General features: G+C 44.2%; 8 protein-coding genes across 9 annotated transcripts; 4 read left to right on the top strand and 4 right to left on the bottom strand.

The window, feature by feature from the left end:
• Positions 1 to 1,162: 1,162 nt before the first annotated feature.
• LOC128726728 (zinc finger-containing ubiquitin peptidase 1-like) lies at positions 1,163 to 5,410 on the top strand. The gene is made up of 6 exons (XM_053820552.1): positions 1,163 to 1,196; positions 2,403 to 2,727; positions 2,796 to 4,497; positions 4,576 to 4,924; positions 4,990 to 5,201; positions 5,366 to 5,410. Exons 2-6 carry the CDS (start codon positions 2,420 to 2,422, stop codon positions 5,408 to 5,410), a joined length of 2,616 nt encoding a protein of 871 aa, XP_053676527.1. The 5' UTR covers positions 1,163 to 1,196; positions 2,403 to 2,419.
• A 4,001-nt stretch (positions 5,411 to 9,411) lies between these two features.
• On the bottom strand, positions 9,412 to 12,074 carry LOC128727450 (homogentisate 1,2-dioxygenase). The gene is made up of 4 exons (XM_053821366.1): positions 12,060 to 12,074; positions 11,205 to 11,664; positions 10,603 to 11,136; positions 9,412 to 10,532 (listed from the first exon to the last, which is right to left on the bottom strand). The coding sequence occupies exons 1-4, from the start codon at positions 12,072 to 12,074 to the stop codon at positions 10,228 to 10,230; spliced, it is 1,314 nt and encodes a 437-aa protein (XP_053677341.1). The 3' UTR covers positions 9,412 to 10,227.
• A 1,930-nt stretch (positions 12,075 to 14,004) lies between these two features.
• Positions 14,005 to 15,210, top strand: LOC128726743 (glyoxylate reductase/hydroxypyruvate reductase-like). The gene is made up of 3 exons (XM_053820568.1): positions 14,005 to 14,137; positions 14,200 to 14,972; positions 15,063 to 15,210. The coding sequence occupies exons 1-3, from the start codon at positions 14,055 to 14,057 to the stop codon at positions 15,182 to 15,184; spliced, it is 978 nt and encodes a 325-aa protein (XP_053676543.1). The 5' UTR covers positions 14,005 to 14,054; the 3' UTR covers positions 15,185 to 15,210.
• Positions 15,211 to 15,412: 202 nt separating this feature from the next.
• LOC128726744 (glyoxylate reductase/hydroxypyruvate reductase-like) lies at positions 15,413 to 16,684 on the bottom strand. Its single transcript, XM_053820569.1, has 3 exons — positions 16,457 to 16,684; positions 15,626 to 16,386; positions 15,413 to 15,555 (listed from the first exon to the last, which is right to left on the bottom strand). The coding sequence occupies exons 1-3, from the start codon at positions 16,525 to 16,527 to the stop codon at positions 15,437 to 15,439; spliced, it is 951 nt and encodes a 316-aa protein (XP_053676544.1). The 5' UTR covers positions 16,528 to 16,684; the 3' UTR covers positions 15,413 to 15,436.
• Positions 16,685 to 17,245: 561 nt separating this feature from the next.
• Positions 17,246 to 18,416, top strand: LOC128726741 (glyoxylate reductase/hydroxypyruvate reductase-like). The gene is made up of 3 exons (XM_053820566.1): positions 17,246 to 17,394; positions 17,471 to 18,237; positions 18,295 to 18,416. The coding sequence occupies exons 1-3, from the start codon at positions 17,246 to 17,248 to the stop codon at positions 18,414 to 18,416; spliced, it is 1,038 nt and encodes a 345-aa protein (XP_053676541.1).
• On the bottom strand, positions 18,311 to 19,332 carry LOC128726745 (28S ribosomal protein S7, mitochondrial). 2 transcript variants are annotated; one of them, XM_053820570.1, is made up of 2 exons: positions 19,222 to 19,332; positions 18,311 to 19,161 (listed from the first exon to the last, which is right to left on the bottom strand). In XM_053820570.1, the coding sequence occupies exons 1-2, from the start codon at positions 19,254 to 19,256 to the stop codon at positions 18,513 to 18,515; spliced, it is 684 nt and encodes a 227-aa protein (XP_053676545.1). In that variant the 5' UTR covers positions 19,257 to 19,332; the 3' UTR covers positions 18,311 to 18,512. The 2 variants fall into 2 exon arrangements, with proteins under 2 accessions (XP_053676545.1, XP_053676546.1); XM_053820571.1 differs by having other exon boundaries at positions 19,228 to 19,256.
• A 269-nt stretch (positions 19,333 to 19,601) lies between these two features.
• Positions 19,602 to 20,432, bottom strand: LOC128723954 (transmembrane protein 186). The gene is made up of 2 exons (XM_053817719.1): positions 19,979 to 20,432; positions 19,602 to 19,918 (listed from the first exon to the last, which is right to left on the bottom strand). Exons 1-2 carry the CDS (start codon positions 20,346 to 20,348, stop codon positions 19,602 to 19,604), a joined length of 687 nt encoding a protein of 228 aa, XP_053673694.1. The 5' UTR covers positions 20,349 to 20,432.
• A 187-nt stretch (positions 20,433 to 20,619) lies between these two features.
• On the top strand, positions 20,620 to 23,079 carry LOC128723953 (transducin beta-like protein 3). The gene is made up of 2 exons (XM_053817718.1): positions 20,620 to 20,648; positions 20,715 to 23,079. Exons 1-2 carry the CDS (start codon positions 20,620 to 20,622, stop codon positions 23,077 to 23,079), a joined length of 2,394 nt encoding a protein of 797 aa, XP_053673693.1.
• The last annotated feature ends 4,203 nt before the right edge of the window (positions 23,080 to 27,282 follow it).

Genomic DNA, 27,282 nt, shown 5'->3' with positions numbered 1-27,282 from the left:
TGCGAAGAATTGGAGCCGATTCAACCGTGGCTATGACGTATGAGCAAGAAACGCCTGAATCGTGGCATTTTGTGTAATTTCCTAAAAAAACGCTTGGCACGCAAGGTGCTTTTTCGAAACTCGTCCATTTTCCGAAAACCGTGCTTTGCGGTGTATGTGTGCGTGCAATCCTTTTCGCTTTTTTGACGTTTCTTACGTAATTTGTTGACATCGCGCGCGAGCAGCTGTGCACGACAGTAGACACAGGACGCACGTGTTTGGGGTCGAGGGGTAAGCTCCATTCATGATCGGAGAGAAAAGGACTTCATCCTGTCTGCCAGTCCGGGTGGGGGAACCGCAAGTAGTACTCTTCGTCGCAAATCCTTCGTCGGTCATCGGATCGGTGAGCACAACTGCTGAGAGCTTATGCGCGCACTGGTGAGGCAAGTATGGCATGGTTCGTCCTGCGAGAGAACAACGTGGAATTTCTTTCACACGCGAGTGTGATGCCTTTTAAAGCCTGTAGGCCTTCTTGGCGATGGGCACGAAAGCAGGACAGTCTCTCATCAACATCTCGCCACTTTGCCGCAAACGCACAAATGAGAAAGCGCACCATATCCCGTCGCGCTTATCCGCGTGGAGTATAAAAGAACATTTAGGGGGAAAAAAATCCCCCTAGCAAAACTCTGCAGTAGTGCTTTTCTTCCTCCCGCCAGTGGAACAACCGTGGAACGAGCGGAGGCAGAACACCGTAAACTGCGATTTCGGTGGCGTAAAGGACTCGTTGCAGGCTTGTGATTCTCGGCAAAACACGTTCTTTGCGTAGCATATCTAGGTTTCGCGAAAATTATTTCGTACTTATAAATCCTGTGCCATCGCGCCCGTGCAGTGTCCGACCGTCGCAATCTCGAAGGAAAAACGGAAGAAATTAGACCAGGCCATCCATTGCGTGCACATACACACATACACTCGAAAAGATAACCGGGCCGAATACCAATTGGCAAACATCGTTGCTCCATCATCCGCATTTTAAATACGCTACGAAAACAGTACCCCAGGACAGCGGATAAGAGGCTAAAAGGATAAGAGATGCAGGAGTGCCAATCGATCAGTTACCGCAAATCGTGATTGATAGGCATCGGATCGCAAAGTGGAAAATCAATTGAAAAGTGTGGCAAACAAACGATTGGATGCAGGCAGAGTGCTACGTAAGAAGTGTAAGTTTTCGTCGAAAAGGTGAAACCCACGCCGCATTTAAGTTTTTGGAAAAGAAATGTATACCAAAACACCTTGTACCATTACACACTAGTGTGTGCTTTTCTTTTCCTAAATTCGTTCGTACGCCAAGCATTCGTTCTAAAGACCCTCACATTAAGGACATTGACTGTGTGTGATGAACCGCTAGGCTGTCAAAAGGACATACGGAAAGATAATGTATGCTTCCGTTTTTTTGAGTAGGCGAATGGGCCACTAGGTGCCCTAGTTATGGATGTTACACGAGGCTAAATTTTGCTCGTTAAAGAACCATTCTAATTGATTTTCTGTTTATCTTAAAGAACCCTTCTCACACGTGTGAAGTGGTTTTTGCCAGCGCTAAAGGAGCAACACAGTAATGTATGCTAGCCATCGTTAGCACTTCGTCCTTTCTGGCAACCCTTGACCTGCAGCTAAGGCAGCAGCAGCCGCAACAGCAGCGACAACGGCACCATCCACGCACTCTTCGCCGCATGGCTCCATTCTTTTCCATAAATCAATATCTGTTCGGGTTCGTACCGCTCGCGCTAAGCCGCGGTGGGGTCCGATTTTCTTTTTTTTGTTGTGCACTCATGTTTATGCTGCACGTTTGGCCGATTGGCTCTGCTCTGTAGTTCGGCTGATTGTTTGGTATTGGTAGAAATAGGATACCGGGATTCGCATGCAGCACGCGGTTTCACCGCCCGGTTGGTACGCATGGAATTTTAAGTTGAGGCGATCCACCGTGCCAGACCGCAAGCGTACGGCAAAAGCGGGAGGAAAAGCGACCAACCTTCGGCATGTCGGAACGTTTGAATTGCTTTTCATCCAAGCACCAATTTCATTCGCAATCGCAAGGCGAAAATGTGAAGCGCTTTTATGTAATCACGAAACCGACAAGAAATTGATAAGTGAGTAGGCGCACGTGTATGCGAAGCACACGTTATAATCTGCGATAGTATCAGGCCCCTTTCTTTGCTGCGCGAGGTCCACGCAGGCTATTTTTGGGTTAAGGGCTTTTCTCGAATGGAACTCCAATGTGCAATCAATCCGTGCTTCTAGCGGTCGAACAATGGGGGCGACTTATTCATCGATATTTATATACATTTTTTTAACAAGCAACCTTTCACAAGTGGCTCATTAGCGTGGGTAGCTGATATTCTGTTTCCGTCCTTCGTTCCACGCTCTAGAGTACTACAACTAAACGATGGCTTCGCAGAACGGGCGCGAAACCAAGGATGGCCTTCCGCAAGGAGGAGCGAACGGTGGCCCGCAGCACGGTCTACAACAGCAGCAGGAGCATTCATGCGAAATCTGTGGCATGTCCGGGCTGTCGGATGATGCGATGCGTGACCACACGCGTCTGTACCACGTGGAGGGCTACGCGCAGTGTCCTTTCTGCGGGTTGTCAGGCATACCGCCCGCCGAAATGCTGCTGCACGTTAACCAGGCGCATCTAGATTACCTTACACCCGAAAACGAATTGATGTCCTTCATTGACGATCAAACGCCAAGGTAGCGGACGCGCAGGAACCTGCCCCGACGAGGGCGACCGAATTGAAAATGCATTAATACGCTTGAAGCTTTTGCAGTGTCGACGGTGATTCCGATTCCATCTCCGACTGCCGCGGTTTGTCGCCTTCGATTACGTCCGAGCTGTTGACACCGATGTCCTCCTCCGGGGGAGTAAAAGTTGGACTCAACGGCACCGCGGGAACCGGTACCAGCAGCAGCAACTGCACGATGATGACCAGTGGCAGTGGAAGTTTGACAACCGCTTCGTCCAACGCTGCCAGTCACAGCAATCATATGCCCGCTTCTTCTCATCAATCTGGATCGACGCAATCGGTGGCACCAATTACGAACGGTGGTAACACCGCTTCGATGTCGACGAAAATGGTTGGCAGTTCGTCAACGGCTGCCAGCAGCAGCAGCATGAGTAGCAGCCGATCCAGTTTTGGCAGCAGCAGTACTAATTTAAGCAACGGTGTGTCGAATGGAATGGTTCATGGTTCGGGCGGCAAAACGGGCGCGCAACAGAACCACTTCCCTGACTTCACGATAACAGCCTCCGGTAGCCACGGTGCTGGCGTTGATTTCCCCGTAAATGGCACAACAAGCGCCAACGGCTGCAAGGAGCAGAGTGGTGGCGGTCCAGTAATGAATGGTGGTGGTGCCGGGTGTACCACACCCGCCGGTGCAGGTGCTGGAGGGCAAGGATCACCGCTCCGATCACAGCTGGGACTGAAGCTGAAATCGCACAAACCAAACGCGCTCACCATGCCGGATGCGCCAAGCGGAGGATCCGGAGCGGTGGCAGCGGCGTGTCCCGCAACGATGACGATCACAACGTCGGCCACCACAACCATCACAACGAAGCAAGCGAGCCCGCTGCAGTGCCTGCTGTGTCCGTACACCTCCGACAATCCGACGATCCTTGAGGAGCACATCAACCGGTCACACTTTGATCCGCTTAGTCCGGGTGTAAATGGTGCCGGAGGATGCGCTGCGGATGGTGCCGGTGGTGGAGCTGCTGGCGGTGGCCACCACGTGGACACGTTGAGTGTGCTTCAGTGCCCGATTTGCAATCGAACGTTTGAGTCGGGTTCGGATCTTGAGCTGCACGTCAACATCGAGCACCGCGACATTCTCAGTCCGGCCAAGGCGGACGGGGGACGGGCCACGAATGATACGCCGTCTGGGGCGGCGGCCCGTAACGGTAGCTATGGCGGCAGTACTAGCAGCCTGTGTCCCGTGTGTGGCATTTCGTTTGACCACATGAAAACGCAGGAAATGGAGTACCACATTGAGAAGCACTTTTCTAAGAGTCCTCTTAACCCGTACCAGGGGGGAGGTGGAGGTGGCGGGATCGGTGGCAGCGACGCATCGGTAGTGGTAGTGGATCTCGAAAAGCAGGCACAAAAATTGAGGGAGCAGCGTGAGTTTGAGATGCTGCGTGCTCAGTACGGTATGGACGATCAGGGTAACTTCCGGGAACAGTCGGCAGCAGCGATGCAACGAGCAGTGTATGCGGGAGAGATGAGTGTGGCGGATTACTACGAACGGCAAGTGGGGCTTCGGGCGGCCGAATCGCACGGCGTCGATGATGGGTCGTCCTGCACGAAGTCCGTTTCACCACGGGTGCTGTCACTATCTTCATCATCACCCAACGTGATCAAGACGTACGTGTGCTCGAGCGTTGACCACTACGCGTCCAGCTACGGTGACAAGGGTTGGGGTTGTGGCTACCGGAATCTGCAAATGATGCTCTCTTCGTTACTGCAGGTATGCTATAAAGGCCTGCTGGGTATGCTAAAACAAATCGGAATCGAATCTGATCACAGATTTTATCGTATCTTCCAGAGCACATCCTACAACGAGGCGCTCTACTCTGCATGGGGATCGCATGGTCCGGCTCGGACCGCTATGCCCAGCATCTCTCGTTTGCAGCGCATGGTGGAAGCGGCCTGGACGCAAGGATTCGACATCCAAGGCTCGGAACAGCTCGGTTGCAAGCTGTACAACACGCGCAAATGGATCGGTGCGACTGAAATTGTGACCGTTTTGTCTTGGTTGCGTATCCGGTGTGAGTTAGTGGACTTCCATCGCCCAACTTCCTCCGATGGGCGACATCCGGAGCTATTCAATTGGGTCCTGCGTTACTTTGAAGAGCCCCGGATTCACACCCCGCCCCTGTACCTGCAGCATCAGGGTAATGCAACCTGCAGTTAGTAACTTTTTTTTAAGTAAGCATTTAATCTTCTTTCGCTCCATCAGGCCATTCGCGTACGATCATCGGTATCGAGCAGCGGACGTCCGGTTTGTCTCTGCTTGTGCTCGATCCGAGCCATGGGCCGCGACAGGTCGCAGCACTCGGTTCATCGCAGGACTCGTTGCGCTTAATCCGCAAGAATTCGGCAGCAATGCGCGCGCCACAGTACCAGGTTGTGGCTGTAAAGGGGCTTATCGAAACCGAAGACCAATATCAGGTAAGAAATGAGTGTCCAAAGTGACTATGGAAGATGGTGTTGTTTTATTGTTATAATAGTGTTCATTTTATGGAATTCTTTTCCTTACAAATTTGACGTAAAACTACTTTGCATGATTTCTCAAATATTAACCAAGCTACATGATGGCATTTTTCTTGTTTCAGGCGAGTAAGGTATTAAAATCTTTACGTATTCCACCCGATCGTTGACGTGCTTAAACGGGGCTCCAGTCGATACGTCCTAAAGCAACAACAATTAATACTTTTAACCACATCAACTACTGCAACAATAATGCCGGCCTTCGAAAGGAACAGCACATTGCCGGGCATCAAAAAGTGATCGAAATCGTTTAATTTTTAATCCATACACTTAAGCTTACTTTTTAACCGATTGTAATTGCGAAATTGCACTTTATAGTGTGGCGCTTAGCAAAACGGTAGCAAAACTAAACTAAACTCTAGCATTAGTGTGCATGAGCCGAATACGGACAGTTTGAAACTATACTTCGGTGATAAATTGCGAAAAAAAACAATAAGAAGAAAAGTCAAAGGATCTATGTACAGGGAATCAAAAGAATCTTTTGCGTTGCATTGCTTCCAGCGCTTTAACAAAATCCATTTCTTATTCGCAGGATTTGTAGAAAATCGTATTGTAAATTGCACTAGTAACATGAATCAAACAGTACCTTTTTGTATGATAAAATATTCCTATCTCGCAAGCATGCGAATCTGCTCCTTAGGAGTAATTTTTTATGATTTATACATTTTAGTGTTTATAAACGTTGCGAAGATATTCTGCTTTAGCAAATAATTTTAAACTGGTAGCCGTTGGCTGAACAGATTAGCCGATTAGTTGTGTTGGTATTACTATACAGCGTGCTTTAACTATTGTAAGATTTTATCAAATTATGCTCAACATCTTTTTATCGACGGAACGATGGCTTTAAGTTGAAATGAAAATCCCACTAATGGCTGTTAACGCAAATGTTGCGAATGGTGAATATGATTCGCTTCTATTTGCACACTTTATTGGAAAATCCCTGTGCATATGTTTTGTGAAATTTTGTTCTGACAATGAACGATTTATTTCTCGAACTTAAGTCCGTTATGTACGATTCAGAGAATTCAGGTTGCTATGAAGCTATGAAAATTGGTTTAGAAATATGGCTTTTCCTCGGCACATACGCATGTCTTAGGCTGCCGAAAGAACACAAGAATAGGCTAGGTTAAGAAATGGCGATAAAAAATTTTCGAAAAAAGGCAGCACACGTGACAATCCATTTTCTCCCGAGCATTAAAAGTTAGACACACACAAGAAGGATGATAAAAGGCCGCACGAGACAAAATCTCCGAGGTTCATGGCAAGTTTTGCAGCGCTATTGCACCATAAAAGAATTCAACTGGCCACGCCTGCACACCTGCATCAACACGAGTGATCCTAACTACTTTCAATTAAAGGATTGTGATATAGCAATGATCAACGTCTAACAATACACATGCAAATCCTTCCAGGGAGATGAACAAAAAACCTTATATACTTATCAAAACTAGTGCACATTATAATTGATTTGAGAATAGTATGAAATATCCAGCCTGCACGCAAGCATAACATTTAAAAAATACGGTACAAAGTAATATAATTCAAGCGACCTTTTAACGGGATACGTGTTTACTTTCAAGTGGGTTGTACAAACAAGATGAAGCGGATTTACGAACAACAGCAGTACACGACAAACTAACAATACAGCACCGGAAGGACTCGACACTATATGCTGGTGGTTAACACTGCAACCCTTACTTATACAATTGTTGTTTGCGCGAATTCTTCAATAATCCATTTGTTTGTATCTGACGGTTAATCGAGGAACTCGCTTATTAAAATATTGTATGGTGTATGAGCTTCATTAGCTTTCATTTTTCCTTATGTTGGCAGAAATCATACCATATAATAGTCGCATTCGATCCACCCACGCAACTACTCAATTTAACAAGCAATACAACCCCCTAACTAATAACGATACTGCGAGTATCTTAATAGCTTTAAAATAACTTTAGTGTTGTCTCTTTCCTGTGCATGCATTAGCTCAGGAATCGTGAAAGTCTATCGTAAAATTCAGGGTAGAATGCGCGAATTAAACGAAACGAAAGTGTAACGATACAGTTTGATAAGATGTCAGGATCAAAACCATCACCAACTTGCTTCATAATGCCCACCCAAGTTGTGAAAATTTAAACGATCCGTAGATTTCAGCTATGATCGTATTTTCGTATTCGGATCCCAACACTGATTTTCGGCTAGCAAAGAAGAGACAGAGCTATTGTTCCCAGACGAAGAAAGTAAGGAAATTCTGTTTCGTGATCACAATCATTATTCTTGCAAAAGAAATCTTTCGTTAAACACTTTAAGCTTACTGCAATCTGATACCTTTAACATGCTATGTCTAAACGAAGCCATCCTTACAGTACAGTGCGACCTTTGCCTATAACAGCTATGCTCATGCTTGTTTTCAAAACAAAAATATTTAAAAACAAAAAAAAACGTCGAAGTGATAGAGTTAACAATGTTCTTAAAACCCAAGTATTTGATCCAATTTTGACGAATACGAATTTGAACAATAATCGCGAACACAAAAGGTAATAGATCTTGTTACCACATAGAAATCATAATTTGCGAATATATGAGGCATACATATTTTTTAATTTGTAACCATCCCGGCTTATCACCGTCCATTTGCATTGTCATTTTAAACAGATGAAGCCACACGCTATTTTGCTGATAATTTATATGTAGCAATGAACGCGCATCAAGTCAACTGTAACCAAACGAGAGAAAAACCAGGAATTGAATTGTAATAAACGCCAGATTCTGTGGGAAACGTTTAGAATCAAAAGTAGAACGGAATGTGTAAGAGTGAATGTACAGCCGTAGGAACTGCGCATTATTTTTACTGCTGCTACTCGCTTTTAGTTCCTATGCAATTGTTCTTGAACCATTAGAATGAGGACTTAAAAAAACGGCATATCCTGACACAAGGCGAGCCATACCGAGTGATAGTGAATCTATAAGAAGTGACATGAAACACCAACGGCAGTAACAGATTGCATGCAGAACGATCGCAAATGAAACTTAATTGGGATGCGTAGCAACCAAAACTATATGAAAAAAAAAATTAAAATGAAAAAAAAAATAATAAAGCTAAGGTAAACAAATACTACGAGTACCTCAACTTGAGCCGTCTGCACATAATCCGCAGGGGCAAAGACAAAATACACGGGGCTATAGATGTGTTACACGGATTGATTGTGAATTCTATCAATATTGTACCGTAATGCAGTGGATGCGATGCCTTCGATCATTTAAAACTTGCTGTTAATAGACAACTTGTTTCAATTGAGTTGAAATAATTCCGTAAATACCATCTCTAAGAGGATTGTTAACAATTACTTTCCCTGGTCTCGCGACTTTCATTTAAAGAATCCAAGGAGTTTGAAGGCTCTAAATTTCCTTTTTTGTAGCGTACGTCTTAGGAGTGAAGTCAAAATATATTCACTTGCTATCCTCTTGACACACATTTCACTAAAAGAGTAGAGGATTTCAGATAAAATTACGATTGTCAGGAGTTGCAGGATCCAAGCTCATACATTTTACGAGTTAGTTGAGACCTGACGGGGACGATTTAAGGATCTAGAAAGGAAAAAAAATCAAAGAGATAATAAATAATCTTACAAATCAAGCGGTTTATTTTTGTAATGGTAATATGTAAGAATCGCATAGCTCTTATCATGGTACAGTAGGTAGAGGAAAACGATGGAATTTAGCATCGACGCAAGCAAACACTGCGCGAAACAGGACACGCGAAATGTATAACTATAGATGATGAGATGAAATTTTCTCATCTCTAACGAAGTGAATAGAACAGAAAAGCGTGGCATATGCGTTATTGACGAAAATGGATAAACGAATTACACAAAGACCCCGAAGAAGATCGGTCACGGTTGATGCGATACATCGCCATTTAGGTCTCTCCGAGTGTGTGCAAACTCTGCGCGATTAAATGGTAAATTTATTGGCTTTTGCACAAGAGCACTAGCTTAGAACCTTCAAGACGTCAAGGAACGTGATGATATTCTCTTCTAACAAAAGAAGATGAACTGAACAGCGGCATCTTTTACATGCAAATAAGACAAACAAACACTGTTCTCGGCTTCATTTTCCCGCGGAACGGGATTTCGGTTGTATTTAAATGTTGCAATAAAGGACACCACGGTGCACGGTTCGATATTGATACTGGATGTATTCATTCGTTTTTAAGGATCTCAAAACTGGATATGTCTGTGCCTATACTAACAACGAGAGCTGACGGTACGTATGGGAAGATGTACATAGAAAAAACGCTGACAATGAGGCTATTTAAATCAAATATTAATCGGTATGTTGAATCAGTCACATAAAAGTCCCTTTTGTGCGAAATTGACTACAGACGAACTAAAAAATAGAGCGGAAAACACTAACACTTCTTTCGCGAATCTGGTGATAACTACTCATTACTGACGTATTGCAGAAATTGTCCTGTTGTTAACTGGTACTACGGTACAGAAACGAATCGAACAAGTTAATAAAGGCGTTTGGGACTGCTGCACAGAAAAAAATCGCGAAAAAAAAAATTACCATACGGACACACGCAATCTCTCCTTCAGCAAACATAGAAAAGAATATTTAAAAAAAATACATAAAACGAACAAAAACCACCCGGTTTATAATTTTATGGAATTTGCTTCTTAAAAAAATATATTCGTAATTATGAAACAGAAATAGAAGAGGAACACAAGAGAAAATAACATGAAAAAAAGGCAACAAAATGTTATGAAAACATGCGAAAGAAAGAAAGGTATAAAAATGAATAAAATTCAAATGAAATATAAGCAAACCGGAAAAGTAACAAATCGATGTCATTCTTGAGAGTACAGGCGAAATATTTCGATTACTTTGAATCTTTTTTTAAAAAAATAGCTGAAACTCTTCCCATCTACAGATGAAAGTGTTTTTCCAGTGCCTGCCAGCATTCGTAGTACCGTGCATCCAACTTCTGGCAGGTTTCCTCGCCCCAACGTGTCACGGCCATGCTTAGCGATGACTCGAACATGAACGCTTGCGTTCCTTCGGCAATACGTTCCGGTTTAAGCTCCGCATTGGAGGCTCCCTCGAAGCAACGATGGTCCGGACCGTGCGGTGTCATCATCGAGTGGAGCGAGGCTCCACCGGGTAAGAAACCTCCCTCTTTCGCTTCATACCGACCAAAGATCAGACCCATGAACTCGCTCATGCAGTTACCTGTCCGGAGGGTTGAGAAAAGCAGATATCAGAACCGAACTGCAAACGTGATCAGTTGCGGCTGACTTACGGTGGTAGTAAGGCGGACGGAAGGTATGCTCCTGAACGGACCACCTTGGAGGGAAAATAACGAAGTCGGCTATGGCTGTTCCGGGCCGGTTGCTGGGACAGGTAAGCACGGTGAAGATGCTCGGGTCACAGTGATCAAAGCTAACGGAGTTGATCACCATGAAGCGGGCCAGATCGTACTTGTACGGTACGTAGTTGCCGTGCCAGGCGACTACGTCGAATGGTGAGTGGCCTTGCGTGGCAACAAACAGTGCTCCCTGGAACTTCGACACGATACGGAAACCGTCCACGGAACGATCCTCGAAGTGTGCAGTCGGCGTAAGGAAGTCACGTGGGTTCGCCAACCCGTTCGCACCGATCGGACCCAGGTCGGGCAGACGGAAGTGTCCATCGTACACCTCGAGGATGTAACCCCGTGAGACCTCCTCAAGCGCCACGCTAAACCGGACACCCTGCGGAATGACGCAGATCTCATTCGGTTTCACGTACAAGCGTCCAAACTCGGTCGTGATGTCCAGAGGACCCTGTTGGGGAACTAAGTAGCACGGAGTGCGCTTAATGAAGAAGTAACTGTCCTTTCTATGGAGACGTTTAGAAACTTACCAATCAAAAAATCCCCATCGCTGTTGTAAAACGCCGTATCCTGCATCGAACTGTTGGCCAGATACACGTGTATTGCCAACCCGTGGCGGGAACGGACGTCACCCGCTCCACACACGGTGTGTAAGCCGGCCACAAAGTCCACCTCGGTTCCGGTGGCTGGCAAATCGAACGGATTCCAGCGCATCTGATTCGGGTTCGGGTGCTGCTCTTCCCAGCCCGTCCCGCGAAGGAACGGTGCTACGCTCTCGAACCGCTTAAACGGTTGATGTACGACCGAGGGCCGGATCCGGTACAACCATGAGCGGACATTTTCGGTGCGTGGTGCGGTGAACGCGCTACCGGAAAGTTGCTCGGCGTACAAACCATAAGGACACTTTTGCGGTGAATTTTGCCCTGCTGGTAGCGCATTTGGAAATCGTGGATCCTCTGACGAAAAATGCGATCCAAAGCCGGAGAGATACTGCAGTAGAAGAACGACGATTGAAACTTGAAAACTACATTTTTTTCTTTGTTTTTTTTATGCACCACAATGACTCGGTGGAATTCGAGGAACTGGATTTCGGGAAAAAATACGACGTAGAAACTGGTTCCGCTAAACGAGTCGTTCTAATCTATGCGATTGCGGTTGATTGTTTAGTAAGCTAATGTAATCTGGAGGGCAGACACCATTAAAAATGTAAATGAATCATTTCAAGTAAAAATTAAAAAAAAATTGATTATATCCTTACAGAAGGACAACTAAAATTTTGTTCAAATTTACAAAAATTTAATCATGTTCATACTTTCTATTTGAACTTTTTTTTTATTTAATCTCAGCTATATCTCTCGAAGATTACTGCACACGCTGTCGCGTACCTGATACTCTGGCATGTTTGTTAGTACAATGAACGATTTTAACTCGGATGCTGGCAACAGTTTATCTCACAGTTGATAACGATCAGGTCGAAAGTTTTCCGTATTTCTTCTTGGCCCACTAAAGGATCGTAACGTTTTCAAAGACTCGTCTAACTCTGCACTTCGTTTAACTGGCGACACTCGACTGAGGCCACAGAGGACGGTGTCGTTGGTTATTAGCTATTCAAAACAAATATATTCTAATTTCAAATCCATCGTCGAGCCTCCGCGCTGCATTCTCTCCGATGGAAGCTTTGATCGTCACCAATCCACCGGTGTATCCAACTGCCCAAACCGGATTCCTTCTCAACGGGCGCTTTCCGGTTTCGTGACGATGCAGTGGAATCGCGAATCGGATAGGAGAGCCTTCGCGCCCGGTGGATGGATATTCACGAGTGACGTTGCTGTTTACCGGTCATGTTGTTGTTGCCAGGACGATCAACACTCTCACTTGCCAGTAGGTGGTGATATTTGAAATACTGACACGCTATACAAACCCTTTGCTTGCTTGTTGCTGAGTGTTTACAAGACTCGCAAGCAAAAGGCACGATCATTTCCATGCGCATGATCATATTCAATGGATGCCGGATTTATGGCTTGTTTTTCAATATTTTGATGTGTTTTAACCGGGCGTTCTGTTTTGAGTAATAGAATTAATCTGGTTTCAAAATTTCTACACCTTCATAGGAGGCTTTACGCTACTTTAGTAATTCCCACAGACTGCTCAGTATAACGCTCGATAGGCTAATGGCATTAAAATATTCAAAGGAGATAAGATAATCAACCTATTTGGTTATATTTTTAGACATGGTAAAATTTGGAATCAGTTGATTAGGAAATCCGGTTGAATCACTCAGACGCTCACAAACATTTAACTGGGGAGCTTAATTCTTGCCATTCCAGTTCTAGAAAGTTGAATCAACCGATATTTGAGCTGTGTATGCTGTCCTTACCTTCAAACCGGTCAGTCTACGTTCAACCACCACGAAGTGTTGCTAGCTCAATGCTATAAAATAGCAGGCAGTATCTCTATAGAAGAGAAGTCTATAGGTCTTATCTGGTTACCTGTAATAACATTGAACATGAATTGTTGTACACTTAAAAGACTACTTTTAATGCTTTGTGTGTATCAAGTGTTATCTTCTAGCAGGTTAATATAAGTTATCTTTAATATAAGGTTCTAGTTATCATTTATATTAGAGTATATTTTCATTTGCATATGATTTGCGCATGTTTTGGTCACATAAATGAAAATGTTATTATGACTTTGGTTTGATTTACGAATATTGAAGAAAAGGATATATTAAACAATAAAAGGCTAATGCTTTTTTTCCGATCTGCACTGTTGATCGTGCGTTCTGTTGATCGCACGGATCTGACAGCTCTATTGGGATGCCGGTTAAAACATAAACAAAAAACAGCTGGTTATGTCTCTTTGTCCCTGAAGCTTAAAATCGATCTGTAAATTGCATCCTCTAAGATAACATTTGGCAAATTTTTTAGGATTTTTGAAACATATAATCCGCTATTTTTTCCTATAAGTAGGTAAGTTACACTAGTTGACCACTTATCAACAAAAAATCAAGTAAGAAATGGCTGACCTTAAACATCCACTGACACGGGTGTAGTGCGGTTTTTACGTGGAAGCGATTCGTTCGAGTTTTATCTTCAAACACATACTCTAGCTAGCTGTAAAGTCAAGCAGCTAGTCAGTTTGTTGATTGTTGGTCCATTATTTGAAAAGCATTTTACACAAACTTACTCGTGATACTGATAATAGTGCGTTTCTGTGTATGTGATCGCGATTATAAGACAACATTTGCCTTTGTAAGGGCGAATGCAAGCACACCTTGCCGTTGGCATTTATAGAAGTGATTGCGAGAAATAGAGCTGCGTATATAGCACCTCTTTTGTTTCACACTTTTTTTTTATTTTAGCGCACAAAACCTATCTACTATGGCTAGTTCGGGAAAACGACCTGTCGTGCTGGTGACAAACAAGGAAACGCCGGAAAAGGGTATCAATAAGCTGCGATTAAAGTATGTCTATATGCCATTCCAACCAAAGCTGTACAAATAGTGATATGGTTTTGATTTTGTAGATGTGAAGTAATCTTCCCGAAAAGTCACCCCGCTACTCGGGAAGAAATCCTGGAGCTCGCCGGTCAAGTTGACGGTATAATGTGGGTTGGCCACATGCTACTGAATGGTGAGGTACTTGATCGAGGTGGCTCCCGTCTAAAAGCCATCTCCACCATGTCGGCGGGCATGGATTACGTGGACATTGAGGAGTTCAAGAAGCGCAAATTTCCTCTCGGTTATACCCCGATCGTGCTAAATGATGCTGTAGCTGATTCCGCCATCGGGTTAATGATTGCCGCTGGCCGACGCTACCACGAGGGAAGATTGGCGATTGAAAAATCCCAATGGAATGGTGGACCACAGTGGATGCTAGGACGTGACATTAAGGGCAGCACAGTCGGCATCATCGGTATGGGTGGCATTGGGCAAACGATCGCGAAACGTCTCAAGGGATTCGATGTTGGACAACTTTTATACTCGGGTCGGCGACCAAAACCGGAAGCCGAGGCGCTGGGCGCGAAAATGGTCCCGCAGGACGAATTACTGCAGGAGAGCGATTACATCTTTATTTCTCTTCCGCTTACTAATGAAACGTTTCACATGATTAATGCGACTACACTTGCCAAAATGAAACCCACCGCCGTGTTGGTGAATGTGGCTCGAGGCGATATCGTTGACCAGAAGGCTTTAGTAGCTGCACTTAAAAATGGAACAATCTTCGCTGCTGGTTTGGATGTTACTTCTCCAGAGCCGCTTCCGGCTGACGATGAGCTACTGACTCTTCCTAATGCAGGTAAATACGGGTCACCTTGATCTCCAAATTCGCTCAAAAAATGTTATGATGTAACACTTTTGAAACGATATATTTTACCTTCTTTTGCAGTTGTAATTCCCCATCTGGGTTCAGCAACGGTTCAAACGAGAGACAACATGGCTGAAATTGCCGCACTGAACGTGCTTGCTGGCATAGCCGGAACTCCCATGTTTTCTCCTTACCCGTATTAAGTTTACACTTTTAGCAGTAGTATAATGAACAAAAGAACATGTGGCGCTTTAAATTTTTATCAACATAAAAAATTATATATTTATGGGAACAGCACCGTGCGGATGCAATTTTATTCTTTGACTGATTTTTGGTAGAATATAGTAGGTCATATTTTTGCGGTTGTATAATCATTACAATAGATTATCAATAAAAAAAAAGTTGTTGAAATGCAGTATAAAAAATTGCTTGTCGAGCCAACTAAGAAGAAGAGTCTATTGAAATTGTGATATCATTTTTTGGCATCTTAATCCACGAACTAGATTCTCCACAGCCCGGACAGCCATCCCGTCTCTAGTTCTTTTTGTTGCCGTTCCCAAGTGTGGTATTACAACTGAAACGATCAAAGTTACGATATAAGAGGCATCAATTGAATGCTTGTTCTACTTGTAAATCCATCTTACCACAATTTGGAAGCCGAAACAGCTCACTGTCCGGTGGCAGCGGTTCGACTGTGACAGTATCCAAACCAGCCGCTCGTATATGTCCACATTTCAAAGCATCAATCAGCGCACCCTCGTCTATGATCGCACCCCTTGCAATGTTGATCAAAACAGCCGTCTTTTTCATTGCTAAAAACGTATCTCGGTTGAACATCTGGCAAGTTTCGGTCAATAATGGACAGCTGATGAACAGGATATCGGCTTGCTTGAAAAGATCTTGTTGGGACACGTAATGGGCGTTGAATTTATCGGCATCTTCTTTGATGCTGCGGCCACAGTACACAATTTTTCCAATGTCGAATCCTTGCAGTCTTTTGGCGATAAGCTGCCCGATGCCTCCGAATCCGATTATTCCTACGGTGCACCCTTGAATTGAGTGATAGGGCAAACTTTCTTTGGGAGATGTAGAATCAACAGGGGATCGTAAAAGACCACCGTTGGCTGCGATCATAAGTCCGATCGCTAGATCCGCCACGGCTTCGTTTGGGATGGCTGGCGTGTGCCCAAGAGGAATGTTTCGTCTTCTTAGTTCTTCAGTATCCACACAATCAACACCGTTCATTGTTAATGATACAGCTTGTAGCTGAGGACCGCAAGCATCCAACACTTCGCGATCCAGTTTCATCTTATAGTTGGTCCAGAGTAACCCATCGATACCGGAGCATAGATCTAGTATTTCTGTGCGTGTAGGAAAGTCCATCGAAGGTACGAGTACATCACACCTTGATAAAGTAACCGAAAGCGTTTTACAAAGTTTTGTTGCGCAGTTTTCAAGATTATTTTGGGACTTACTCCTCCCGTAGGAGCTCTAACGCGACCGGTTGCACCTGATGATGCGTCACCAAGACCCTTGGTCGTCGCATAGTGAATAATGTGTTCTATTTAACGATGGAAGAGATACAAAATGCATCCAAAAATTAACACCAACAGTAAAATCTTCATGTTAACTGCACGTATTTGATCACTTCTGCTCGCGGTAAGTTACCAAAGACGAATGAAAGATGTTAAATTTCGAATTTAGCGTTCTCCGTATTTCTCGGCTGCCCTAAGGTATATTTGATAACACGCATTTACTGTTTACCAAACAGATAATCAAAAAACTCGAAAAACAGTGTGCAATGTAGCATGGAACAAAATTTGTACAAGCTGCTATCAATGCCAATGCCGAAATGGAACAGTAGTTGGAATGAACATCGAGTATTAAACAAATGATATTCATTATATTTTCTCTTTCGTTGCATTATACATGATCTAACAATATTTTTTTTATAAAACTAAATATTTCTAAGTTAGGTTAAATTTAATTTTATAAAATTTTACTTTTCAGAAAAGCTCAAAGATGAAATTTTAGACCTATAAACAAAAATATTCAAAAAATACAAAACGATAATGTACTATGGAAGTAAATAACACGTGGTACTATTTTGAATTTCTATGAAACACGTGATGATTGAACATTTTATTTTTATGTATCGCAAGTATGCTTTCGTTACGTCCCGTATTTATGATTGACAATTAAGCGTTGCAAAAGACACAGTTTAGTCCGTCCCGCAAGGTACTAGAGGACTTGTTGCGCTTATCATGCGTATCGGGTTGTTAAAGTTGTCAAGATTGCTCCCAAAGATGCTAGAATCACAGCTACAGCATTACAATTTCGGTGGTCATCGTCCTAAATTGGTCGTAACGTGTTCGGATGTTCCTGGCCATTACATCGATCTACTTAAGCAAAAGTTGTCCCCGTGACCTTGAACTATGTTTTTTTCTGGGATTTGTGTGATTCAAATTAGATGTATTGTTTCGTTTTAGATGCGACGTAAAAGTGTGCAGTGGACTAAATCGCGACGAAATACTTCGAACCATCCCCGAAGCAGAGGGCATCCTGTGGCTGACGGCTGACCGGCTAGATTCGAAGGCGCTCGATGCGGCCGGTCCGCAGCTGAAGGTGGTCTCAACGATGACATCCGGCATGGACTATGTAGATGCTAACGAATTTAGCAGGCGTGGAATAGAGCTTGGCCATACGCCTAAGGTAGTAAACGAGCCGGTAGCGGATATTGCTATAGGTCTTATGCTGGCCGCAGCGAGACGGTTCCACGAAGGTCGGTTGAAAATCATTAATGCCGAGTGGGAAATGCGACCCCAGTGGATGCTGGGTCAGGATGTGCCTGGTTCAACGGTGGGAATTGTAGGATTCGGTGGCATCGGTCAGACGATTCTGAAACGTCTCAAAGGATTCGATATCGGACGATGCTTGTACACTGGTAGAAATCGAAAAGTGGAGGCCGAGGTAGCCGGTGCTTCCTATGTGGATCTATCTACTCTGCTCCGGAATAGTGATTTTGTGTTTATCGCATGTCCCCTGACAAGTGAAACGGCAAAAATGTTTAATCGCGACACACTTGCAATGATGAAACCATCCAGTGTGTTGGTCAATGTGGCACGTGGAGGCATTGTTGATCAACCGGCTTTGGTGGAGGCATTAAAGAACCGTACCATTTTTGCTGCCGGACTAGACGTCATGACACCAGAGCCATTGGATGCGAACGATCCACTCCTCTCGCTGCCGAACTGTGGTAACGCTTTAACTATATCATACCAACTATGCATATAATTAACCGTTGTTTCTTTAGTTGTAGTACCCCACCTTGGAACGGCGACGAAGCAAAGCCTGCAGGATATGCTTGCTATAACCACAAATAACGTTCTTTCGGTTCTTGCCGGAGGACAGCTAGTGGCGCCTTTCAAGAAATAAATACAACGCACGAAAATCGTTAGATATATGTTACTTTTTACTGATTCCGAAAACCAAGACTCAAAATGCTTGTCGCTCCTTTGCCGGATCACCTGTTTAGCTCCATCGGTAATGAGCATAGGCTCGGTTAGCTTCACACTGACGATGTAACTCGTGTTTTCGCTTTACTACTTTGCCTTGGTTAGCGGCGGCGTCCAGTATTTCCCATGCCATCTTCTCCGGAAAGTGTACTGTACGTTCCTTTTCGCGAACTGCCTCCAACAGCCACTTCATGGATAAAAAGTACGACCGTTTTTCAGTTACCGGCACCGGCACTTGATAGCGCACACCGCCTCGCTTAATCGGCGTCAGTTGCAACAGAGGACGACAATTTTCCACCGCCTGGCGGAGCAGCGTTCTCGGGTTGAGCTCAATTTTTGCTTTTTCTTCCTCGGATTCCGCCAGATGATACCGTTCAAGCTGAAGTCGCTTAATGTTTTCGAAGCCTTTTTCTACCAGCTCCCGGGCGAGCTGCTTGTTGCCCTGCTTCATTACATAATTTGTGAACTGGCTAACCAACGGATCGTAGAAAACGGAGCAGTTCTGGTTGTTGAGGGCAGCTTTGATCGGCACATGAGATAGCTTTGAGAGGTCCTCTGACTCCTGCAACGCGTCAATTTTCTGCTTACTGACGACTGGTTCAATGAAGTGCGGCCCGTACTGGGACATACGCACGGTCGGCACAATGCATTGAGCGGTGGTGTGCCTGCATGGATAGTAGCGGTAATGAATTTAAACATTTTAACATGCAAATAAGGACACTTACTTTTGCACAATTGCGCCCACTATACTTCGCAACATTTCTTATGAAATTTAATAACAAATTCTGTGAAAATTAGAAAACATGTTATTTCTTTGCCGAGCGGATAGCAAAATTTGTTTGTTATGACAGATCCCTTTAGAAACAGCGTTTGTTTACTTGATTGTGTTCGATTTCGGCAAGCCACCCTGTGTTCTGGTTTTTGTTAGATTTAGTACACGTTCTCTTCGCAAATAATTTCATTTGATTTAAAACTTTTATTGAGAGACACCAAGCATAACAGCATAAATTTAATTTTAAATCAAAAGGTCTAACTTAAGAAATAGGTTACATTTAACGGCTGTTGATAAATAACTTACAATTTTACACTTTATTTGTTTCTAGTTCTAACTTCTAGTTACAACGTCGTGCCCAAATACTTTGTTAAATGCATGCACATCGTAAATTTCACCATATCGATGCACGAGTTTGTAAACATCGCCATTTTCGTGATTTTTTACTGGAAAGTAAATCTTCAAGAAGGACTGAGGGAGCTCCGTTCTGGATACCAGATCATCTACGGAGTAGATGCGATCTTGTCGTTTGCCTTTAGCATCTAAGAAAGATATTTTAACCTTGGTTAGCTGATCATCGCAGTACACGAATCCTATAAGATTATTAGTAAACAATCCAAAAATCGACAGCGTCATAGCCGTGGTTAAACCTAAAAAAACACGTTTTGCGTTAGTTCAAGTTGTATGTATAAAAAAACCTATAATCATACCAATTGCGCCACAAATTTCTGCTGTCGCCATCGACCAAATGTTCAAGTAAGCAAGTCCCATAGCTACCGGTACAGTTATCCCCGTACATATCACGGGATAGAATTTCAAACGTTTCAGCGAAGCTGTGAGTAAAATTGACGGCAAATGGTAAATTGTGTTCCAATTCGTATCGTTAGCGTCATTATCGGTGCTTTTTTTATTGTCCGTGTTTATCAACGCTGATTTTGTGGAACAATTCTGTACAAGGCTTCCGAAAATCGGGGTACGGATGCTCCTTTGATAAACGATAGGCTGATGCCGGGTTAGTGATGATATAACACTAACATTTGTTTTGCTAAAACACCTAAATATGCGACAACTTTGTAACATACTGCTCAATGTCGTTGAAGAACTCTTTTCAAATAAATTTCAGTGAACGTACGGTATGACCGTATTTTACAGTAAATACAATAACCCTCACTATCTATTTGGTTGCACTAATTTGCGGGAGGTAGTGAAGTCCTAGGAATCTCAAATTCAAATGTAAACAAACGAGTGTCAAAACCATTGAGAAATGTCATAACAACTACTTTGAAAACACGTGCGCCACTGAAGCCACACCACAGTACTAGAAAATCGCGTTTCTTTTCGATCACGCAAAATGGATAATAAAGTTAAGCTGAAAGAGGTGTAAGTAAAAGTGAGCTTACCAGAGATCATATAAAACTCTGCTAAATATATGGTTTCAATCTTCAGGTATGAGTTAAAACAGCAATATAGAGCCTTTTACACAGGCGGCACAGTTGCGTGGTCTTCTGATGGCCAACAGTTCTTGTGCCAAAACAACGGCACTATAAGCATCGTGTCGGTAGGCAACTTACACGAACCACTCACTCTGGGCGACCAGCAAACGGATAGTGAAATAAATGAGGATGTTATCTATACCTTTGCTATCAATTCCACCGGCACTAGTATCGCTTCAGCGCACCGATCTGGCTTGCTTAAGCTATGGAATGGTGAATCGCAAAAGATGGAAAAAATGTGGAAAACTGTCCACCAAGGTCCTATTTCAAAGCTGGCCTTCAACACGGATGACAGACTCATTGCCAGTGGTGGAGCTGATTCGACGATCCGGCTGTGGGATCCAACTGATCAGGTGTGTCTCGGTACGCTCCGCGGATGTACAGGATTGATAAACATAATTGTCTTTCACCCGGACACGGAAAGCAACATTCTGGTGGCAGTCGGTGATGATACGAAGATACGCGCGTGGAACTACGAGACGCGGCAGTTAATTAAAACCTTCGAAGGACACTTTTCACGTGTTACCGGTGTATCATTTTCAACCGATCGAGCTCACATCGTTTCATCAGGACGTGACAAAATTCTCATCCTGTGGAATTTTGAAACGCAAGAAGCGATTAAAACAATTCCCGTCTACGAAGCGGTGGAATCGGTTGTGGTTCTACCAGATGGAATAACGATCGGCGGAAAAGTTTTGGAAAACGGGAAAGTGTACGCTGCCTGCGGAGGAGAGGAAGGTCTGATCAAGGTGTGGGAAATGACCACAGCAAAGATTGTCTTCAAACAAAGTAACAGTTTGATTGCGAAAGCGACTGACGAAGGTGGACTAGCGATAACACACCTCTTTTACAGCGAACCTCTAGGCCGAATGGCCGTCGTATCAACCGAGCATAATATTCTGGTACACGATTGCGCTAGCTTCGACTGCCTGCATCAGCTGTCAGGGTTTAGCGACGAAATTCTGGACGTAATACTGATTGGTAAGCGCGACAGATACCTCGCAATGGCTACAAACAGCAACGACTTTAAGGTCTACGATACTGCCACAATGCACTGTCAACTGGTGAAGGGACACACCGACATTGTGCTCTCACTATGCGCCAACGAACATTATATGCTTTCTTCGTCCAAAGACAACTCTATTCGCCTGTGGCAGTTTGACGAAGAACCTTTCACCATCAGCTGCGTTGCAGTGGGGCTTAAGCACACGAATGCCGTGGCAAGTGTAGCGTTGAGTAAGCTTTCCGGTGGTTTTTGTGCCAGCGTTAGCCAGGATCGATGTCTCAAGACGTGGAAGATTCCGAAAAAGTTCAATAAAGAAGAGAACGAGCTGCCCCGGCTACAGTGCACACTGACTGAGCTGGCTCACGAGAAGGACATCAACTGCGTGTGCATCTCACCGAATGATCGTCTGATCGCGACGGGTTCGCAAGACAAAACAGCCAAACTGTGGGGCGTAAGCGATCTGAGTGTAGTCGGAGTGTTCCGAGGACACACTCGCGGAATCTGGGCGGTACGCTTTTCGCCGGTGGATCAAATTCTGCTCACTAACGCAGCCGATTGTACCATCAGACTGTGGTCGCTGGAGGACATGAGTTGCCTGAAGACGCTCGAAGGACACGACAGCTCGGTATTGCGGGTCGAGTTCATCTCTAACGGCATGCAGCTGCTATCGGCCGGTGCCGACGGTCTGCTGAAGCTGTGGACCATCAAGACGTCCGAGTGTTTGCAAACGCTGGACCGGCATGAGAGCCGCATTTGGGCGCTTTGTGTGTCACGGGACGGAAGCGTTTTCTACAGCGGTGGAACCGATTCACAGCTCATACAATGGCATGACGTAACGGAGAGTAAGCGGGAGCTGGAGCAGAACCAACGGAAAGAATCGCTACTGCAGGAGCAGGAGCTGAACAATTTGCTTAGCGAAAAGAAGCTGCTAAAGGCGCTTCGCCTTTCCCTGAACCTCGACCGACCGCTCAGTACGTTGAAGATCATCAACGAGGTAATCAAGACGCAAGAGAAGGGTCTGGAAGACACGATTCGGATGCTGTCAAACGACCACAAGGAGCGGTTGCTCCGGCACGCCATCGAGTGGAACACGAACAGCAAAAACAGTCGGCCCGCTCAGCTGGCGTTGCACGTTCTGTTGCAGGAAATGCTGGCCGGAAGGTTTCAAGTGAGCGAGCTCAACAAACACCTCGAGGCATGCCTCCCCTACACCGAGCGGCATTTTAAACGGTACACGGAGTACATGAAGGATCTTAAGTTCGTCGAGTTTTCACTGAACTGCATGCAACCGCACGGATCGAAGATGGGTTAGCGAGTGTGGGTGGGAAAATGAATAATTAAGAATAAATAAAAAAAATGCAATAGGAATGCGTTTCGTATGCGAAGCCTCATGAGTCGGCTTTTACCACTGCACCACATCCCAGTAGCCTCCGGCATATTGTGTTAGTTTCGTCACCCACCTCGCACACCATTGTTGCACGCCTTTGCAGGCAATCCCGGCGAACTGAACGTGGTTAATTTATGCAAACACCTTTGTTTGCTGATCGCGAGCAGCCGCGGGACCGTTGGGCTGCAAGTCGTTTCTGTTTAAATAAGTAAGCCACGCTCGCCACGGGAAGGGCAGATGTGTTTGAAGTAATTAAACTGCTTCTAACCAGCGCAGGTTTGGGATATGAGAGCTGGAAATAGGTGAAGTTTAGCAGCTTCTATTTGCAAACTATTTTCGTACTCCCTCCCCGAACCTGCTGTATCAAAGTCACCGTCGAGGGCGATAAACGTATTTAGTTGAGATTTATATCGTCGCTCAAGGTTATTGGCGTTAGCTAAACCGATGAAACTGTGAAAGTGGAATCGTGCAGTATGCACAGTTCTCTGAATAATTATTTGTACTACGCTTAGTTCTTTCATGAGCGATCGATTCGGTGCATCCTTTGGTCCTTTCGGATCTGAAGCAAAAGTTTATGTTAAAATAGATTTTTCGTTTCATAGTCAAAAGCTTTAGCATGTTGGTTTCAGGCTCAGATCTCAAATATGACTCTTCTTTCGTACGTAGGACAGATTTTTCTGTTTCGTACAAATCCCAAGTCCTTGAAAGCCTTAAGAAAGAAGGCTGGTTTTGATTGTACATTACTTGTTGAGTCAATTAAAAAGAAGAAGATTGTTCGTTCATTTATGTATCCCTGAAGGTCATCGGGAGATCCCTGAAGGTTCAACGAATGCAACGCGTAACCCAGAGAAAATGCATTGCCCCATTCATGCGCTTGAATCAACCGTTATCGAGCCAATAATGAAACCCAGACACGATTGCAAGGATGTGTCATCTTCAGTGCAGCCAATTCGTTTAATTTTTCTCCCGCTCTACTCATTATTATCACGTTTCGACCGGGTGCGTGATCTTCAGAGTCGCCCATAATTAGTATTCACTACTGACCGAGTGCGCTTCATGGTGCATACGGGGTGGCAGGCAATTGGCATTCTGCATCATTCGACAAGGTTTAATTAAACGCCAAACACGCCGCAACGCGCTGGAAGGGAGCAATGGTCTAGTGCCGTCTGTGTCCTGGCAGCCAAGATCATAACCTCGAATTTTCCTAGCCGCCACCGACCATGGCCAACTAGATTAAGAGAAATGTATTAGCCAACGGGTTGGCCTTCTTGGGGGTGAAATCTCCTGGCAAGGTGCTATTTGTTTTCTCATTTGCAATGAACTAATATTTACCCCAAGCGGCTCAAGCAGTCTGACGCAATTCAACGCTATCCCGCGGAATGGCTCGAGTACACTAATTAGCGTAAGGATTAAATATTTACTCGCGCGATATTTGGTGGTGCCACCAGTGCCCCGCACTTGACTATGCCGGTCCCCGTTTCCCCGTGGCTTTTTTTTCTTTTTCGCTCGGGCGAACTTGTGCAATCAAAATGGCGCTACTTAACGTTCGCCCTTTTCCGCTTGTCCCGCTCGTCGCTTAATTACGCACATGACTTATCAGTTATCAGCTATCTGCGCGCAGATTCGGCTAGCGTAGTAACACGTGCTTTGTCTCGTCGTTGGGGTACCGCCGTGGATAAGCAACGCGCCAAGAAAAAGGCGCGTCATCTGCTCCTGGTAAACAAAGTATCTGTCGGGTGCATTTTTTTCTGAACCAGTCTTCCGCACAAAAAAATCGGTAGTCCTAAAAGTGTGCAAACACGTGGCGAACCAGTTTTGGGCAGTTTTCATGCGCACGCTTGCGACACGTTTTGCACCGCCTGCGTGAAGGGTCGTGCGTAAACGCGTGCGATAAGATTTTTTTACACACAACCCTTTTTTTTGGGGCCATTTCTCCCGCCCCACGAGTGAGCTTTAATTGAAATGGCTCGTTCGCTTTGTTCGCCACGATTCTGATCGGATCGGTCTTGTTTCATGCACGCAAGCATGAATGAACGGCTCAAGGACGCTTTCTTCTATCAGGGTGTATTTACTTATTTCGTAGCTTTCCATCCTTACATAGACCATTAAGAGCTGATAATGGTTAAATGCTACGTTGGAAAAGGACAACGAGCCGTGGAAGCCACTGAAGAAAAGAAACGTGAGTGTATTTACGTGACTTTACGTATGTCAACGAACGAAAACAAACGGTTTGGTCTCTCAATCACGATCTTGTTCTGGAAGCATACTTCCGGTGCCGTTTGGAATAACAAATTAGTTGATTGTTTTCGTTCAAAAAAGAAATCAATAAACACTTGATTTACACCAGCTACACGTTAAGTTTCAACTGAATAAAATGAGTTTTGCTCATGCAAGCATGTTTTTACAAAAGGCCAGGCGCCTCCAGCAACAAATCTGTCAATTTTCATTTTGAAAAATCATAATTTTCTTTGATATTTCTTCTTGTTCCTCAATGTATTGAGAAGCTCCATCATCAGTACATCGTTTTCCGTTAGGTTTGAAAATGGCTTTTTGCATTTTACATTCACAAACAAAATTGCGTGAACAAGCAAACGGAACCTCGTGCAAACAAAGCCTGTGAAAAGGTCAGTTCCATCAGCTGTTGCCAGCTGGTGTGACTTGATAACTAGTTCATCGATGGCGAAAGATAAAGGCATGCATTAGGCGATCGTTCCGTTTTCGCAAACTGGCCGGGAGATTACTTTGGCACTAACATGTGCGTGGCACCGCGCGAAAAAAAGGGTTGCCACCGTTGGGCGATAATTGAATTTGATTATCACAGCCTACTCCTCCACGTAAAAGGGGAAAGAGCGGGCAATCGTGGTGATGTGATAATGAAGATGTATCCGATACAGGTGCGATTCCGCGTGTGAAGGCCAATGTCTTATGATCGTTGACATAATACTTGCAAGCAGCACTTTCACTTAAAAAAAACCCCGTTGCAGCATCTGATTTTGATGAGTCATGGTGATTGCGGTGATTTTCTACGTTTTTCTTCAGCCAAGTAGTTCAAATAGATCCACTCAAAGTGGATCACCAGCAAAATTAAAAAAAAAACTGTCGAATAGGAATTTGTCTCTTGTTCATCCTTACAGAAATTTGTCGCTTCAACATAAGTTGATTGTGCAATTTCATATTCGAAACAGAACTATGATTAGCAAAAGTAAACCCACCCCTTCGTTTTATTTTTCCTATGAAGTATAATGTCAATATAGGGCAATTTTTAACACGTGCATGAATTGCACGCTTCATGTTTACTGTGCGTTCGCAATTGTTTCAATTTGCGAACTATTTCGAGCGCTTGCCCGCCTAAACACCGATTCGAGCCTGATTCACAGCGCCATAAAATCGGCGCTCTCGTCTTCGAAGTGTTTGCCGAAGGATGGCTGTTTACCAAAGTCATCATCCATTTAAATCGATTTTCTCTGTTTTACATAGCCCGAGCGGCCGGTCATCATCGAGTGGGTGGGTTTGGAGGGAAAACAAAAGGATCGCTCACCTATACTTGAAACAACTCTTACGTGCATCAAAACATGATCATAACACCGGAACAACATCACCATCAACCGCGGCGCAGAGCAATTCCGGGCAGGCGTTGGGGTCCGTTTGTTTTGTACCGCGATATCGTACCCACTTAATTGTCTTTGCTTGCTTTCTGTGGGGTAAGATAAAAAAATAGCCACAAGCAGTAAAGATTGACATGTTCTTTGAAACATTGGCGTTCGTATTCTCTGAGATAATCTTTGAGATATAGAAAGCTATTTAATAGAATAATTGTCATAATAAATTGAGTTGAAGAATTTTATTTCATTACTATTTGCTATACTCTTGATATTACATACAATTCGATTGACAGAGCTTAACTGTTCTTGTTGCCGTTTTTAAGTACTCAATACAGGCAGCATTCATGAGATAGGGATAAAATTCATATCTATAACAGCAGATGTATTTTATAAAATTATACTATATACTAGCACTGAAGGATACTTTTCAACCAATCTCACCTTCTCAGTGCAACGTTGGTACAACTCATTTCCGTTGTTCCGGTGAAGATCTCCGATTCTGGTTGCTAACGTGACGAATTACAAG

The sequence above is a fragment of the Anopheles nili genome, chromosome 3 (genome assembly GCF_943737925.1).
Source record: "Anopheles nili chromosome 3, idAnoNiliSN_F5_01, whole genome shotgun sequence".
Taxonomy (NCBI): Eukaryota; Metazoa; Arthropoda; class Insecta; order Diptera; family Culicidae; genus Anopheles; species Anopheles nili.
This window is presented reverse-complemented; position numbering and strand designations above follow the sequence as displayed.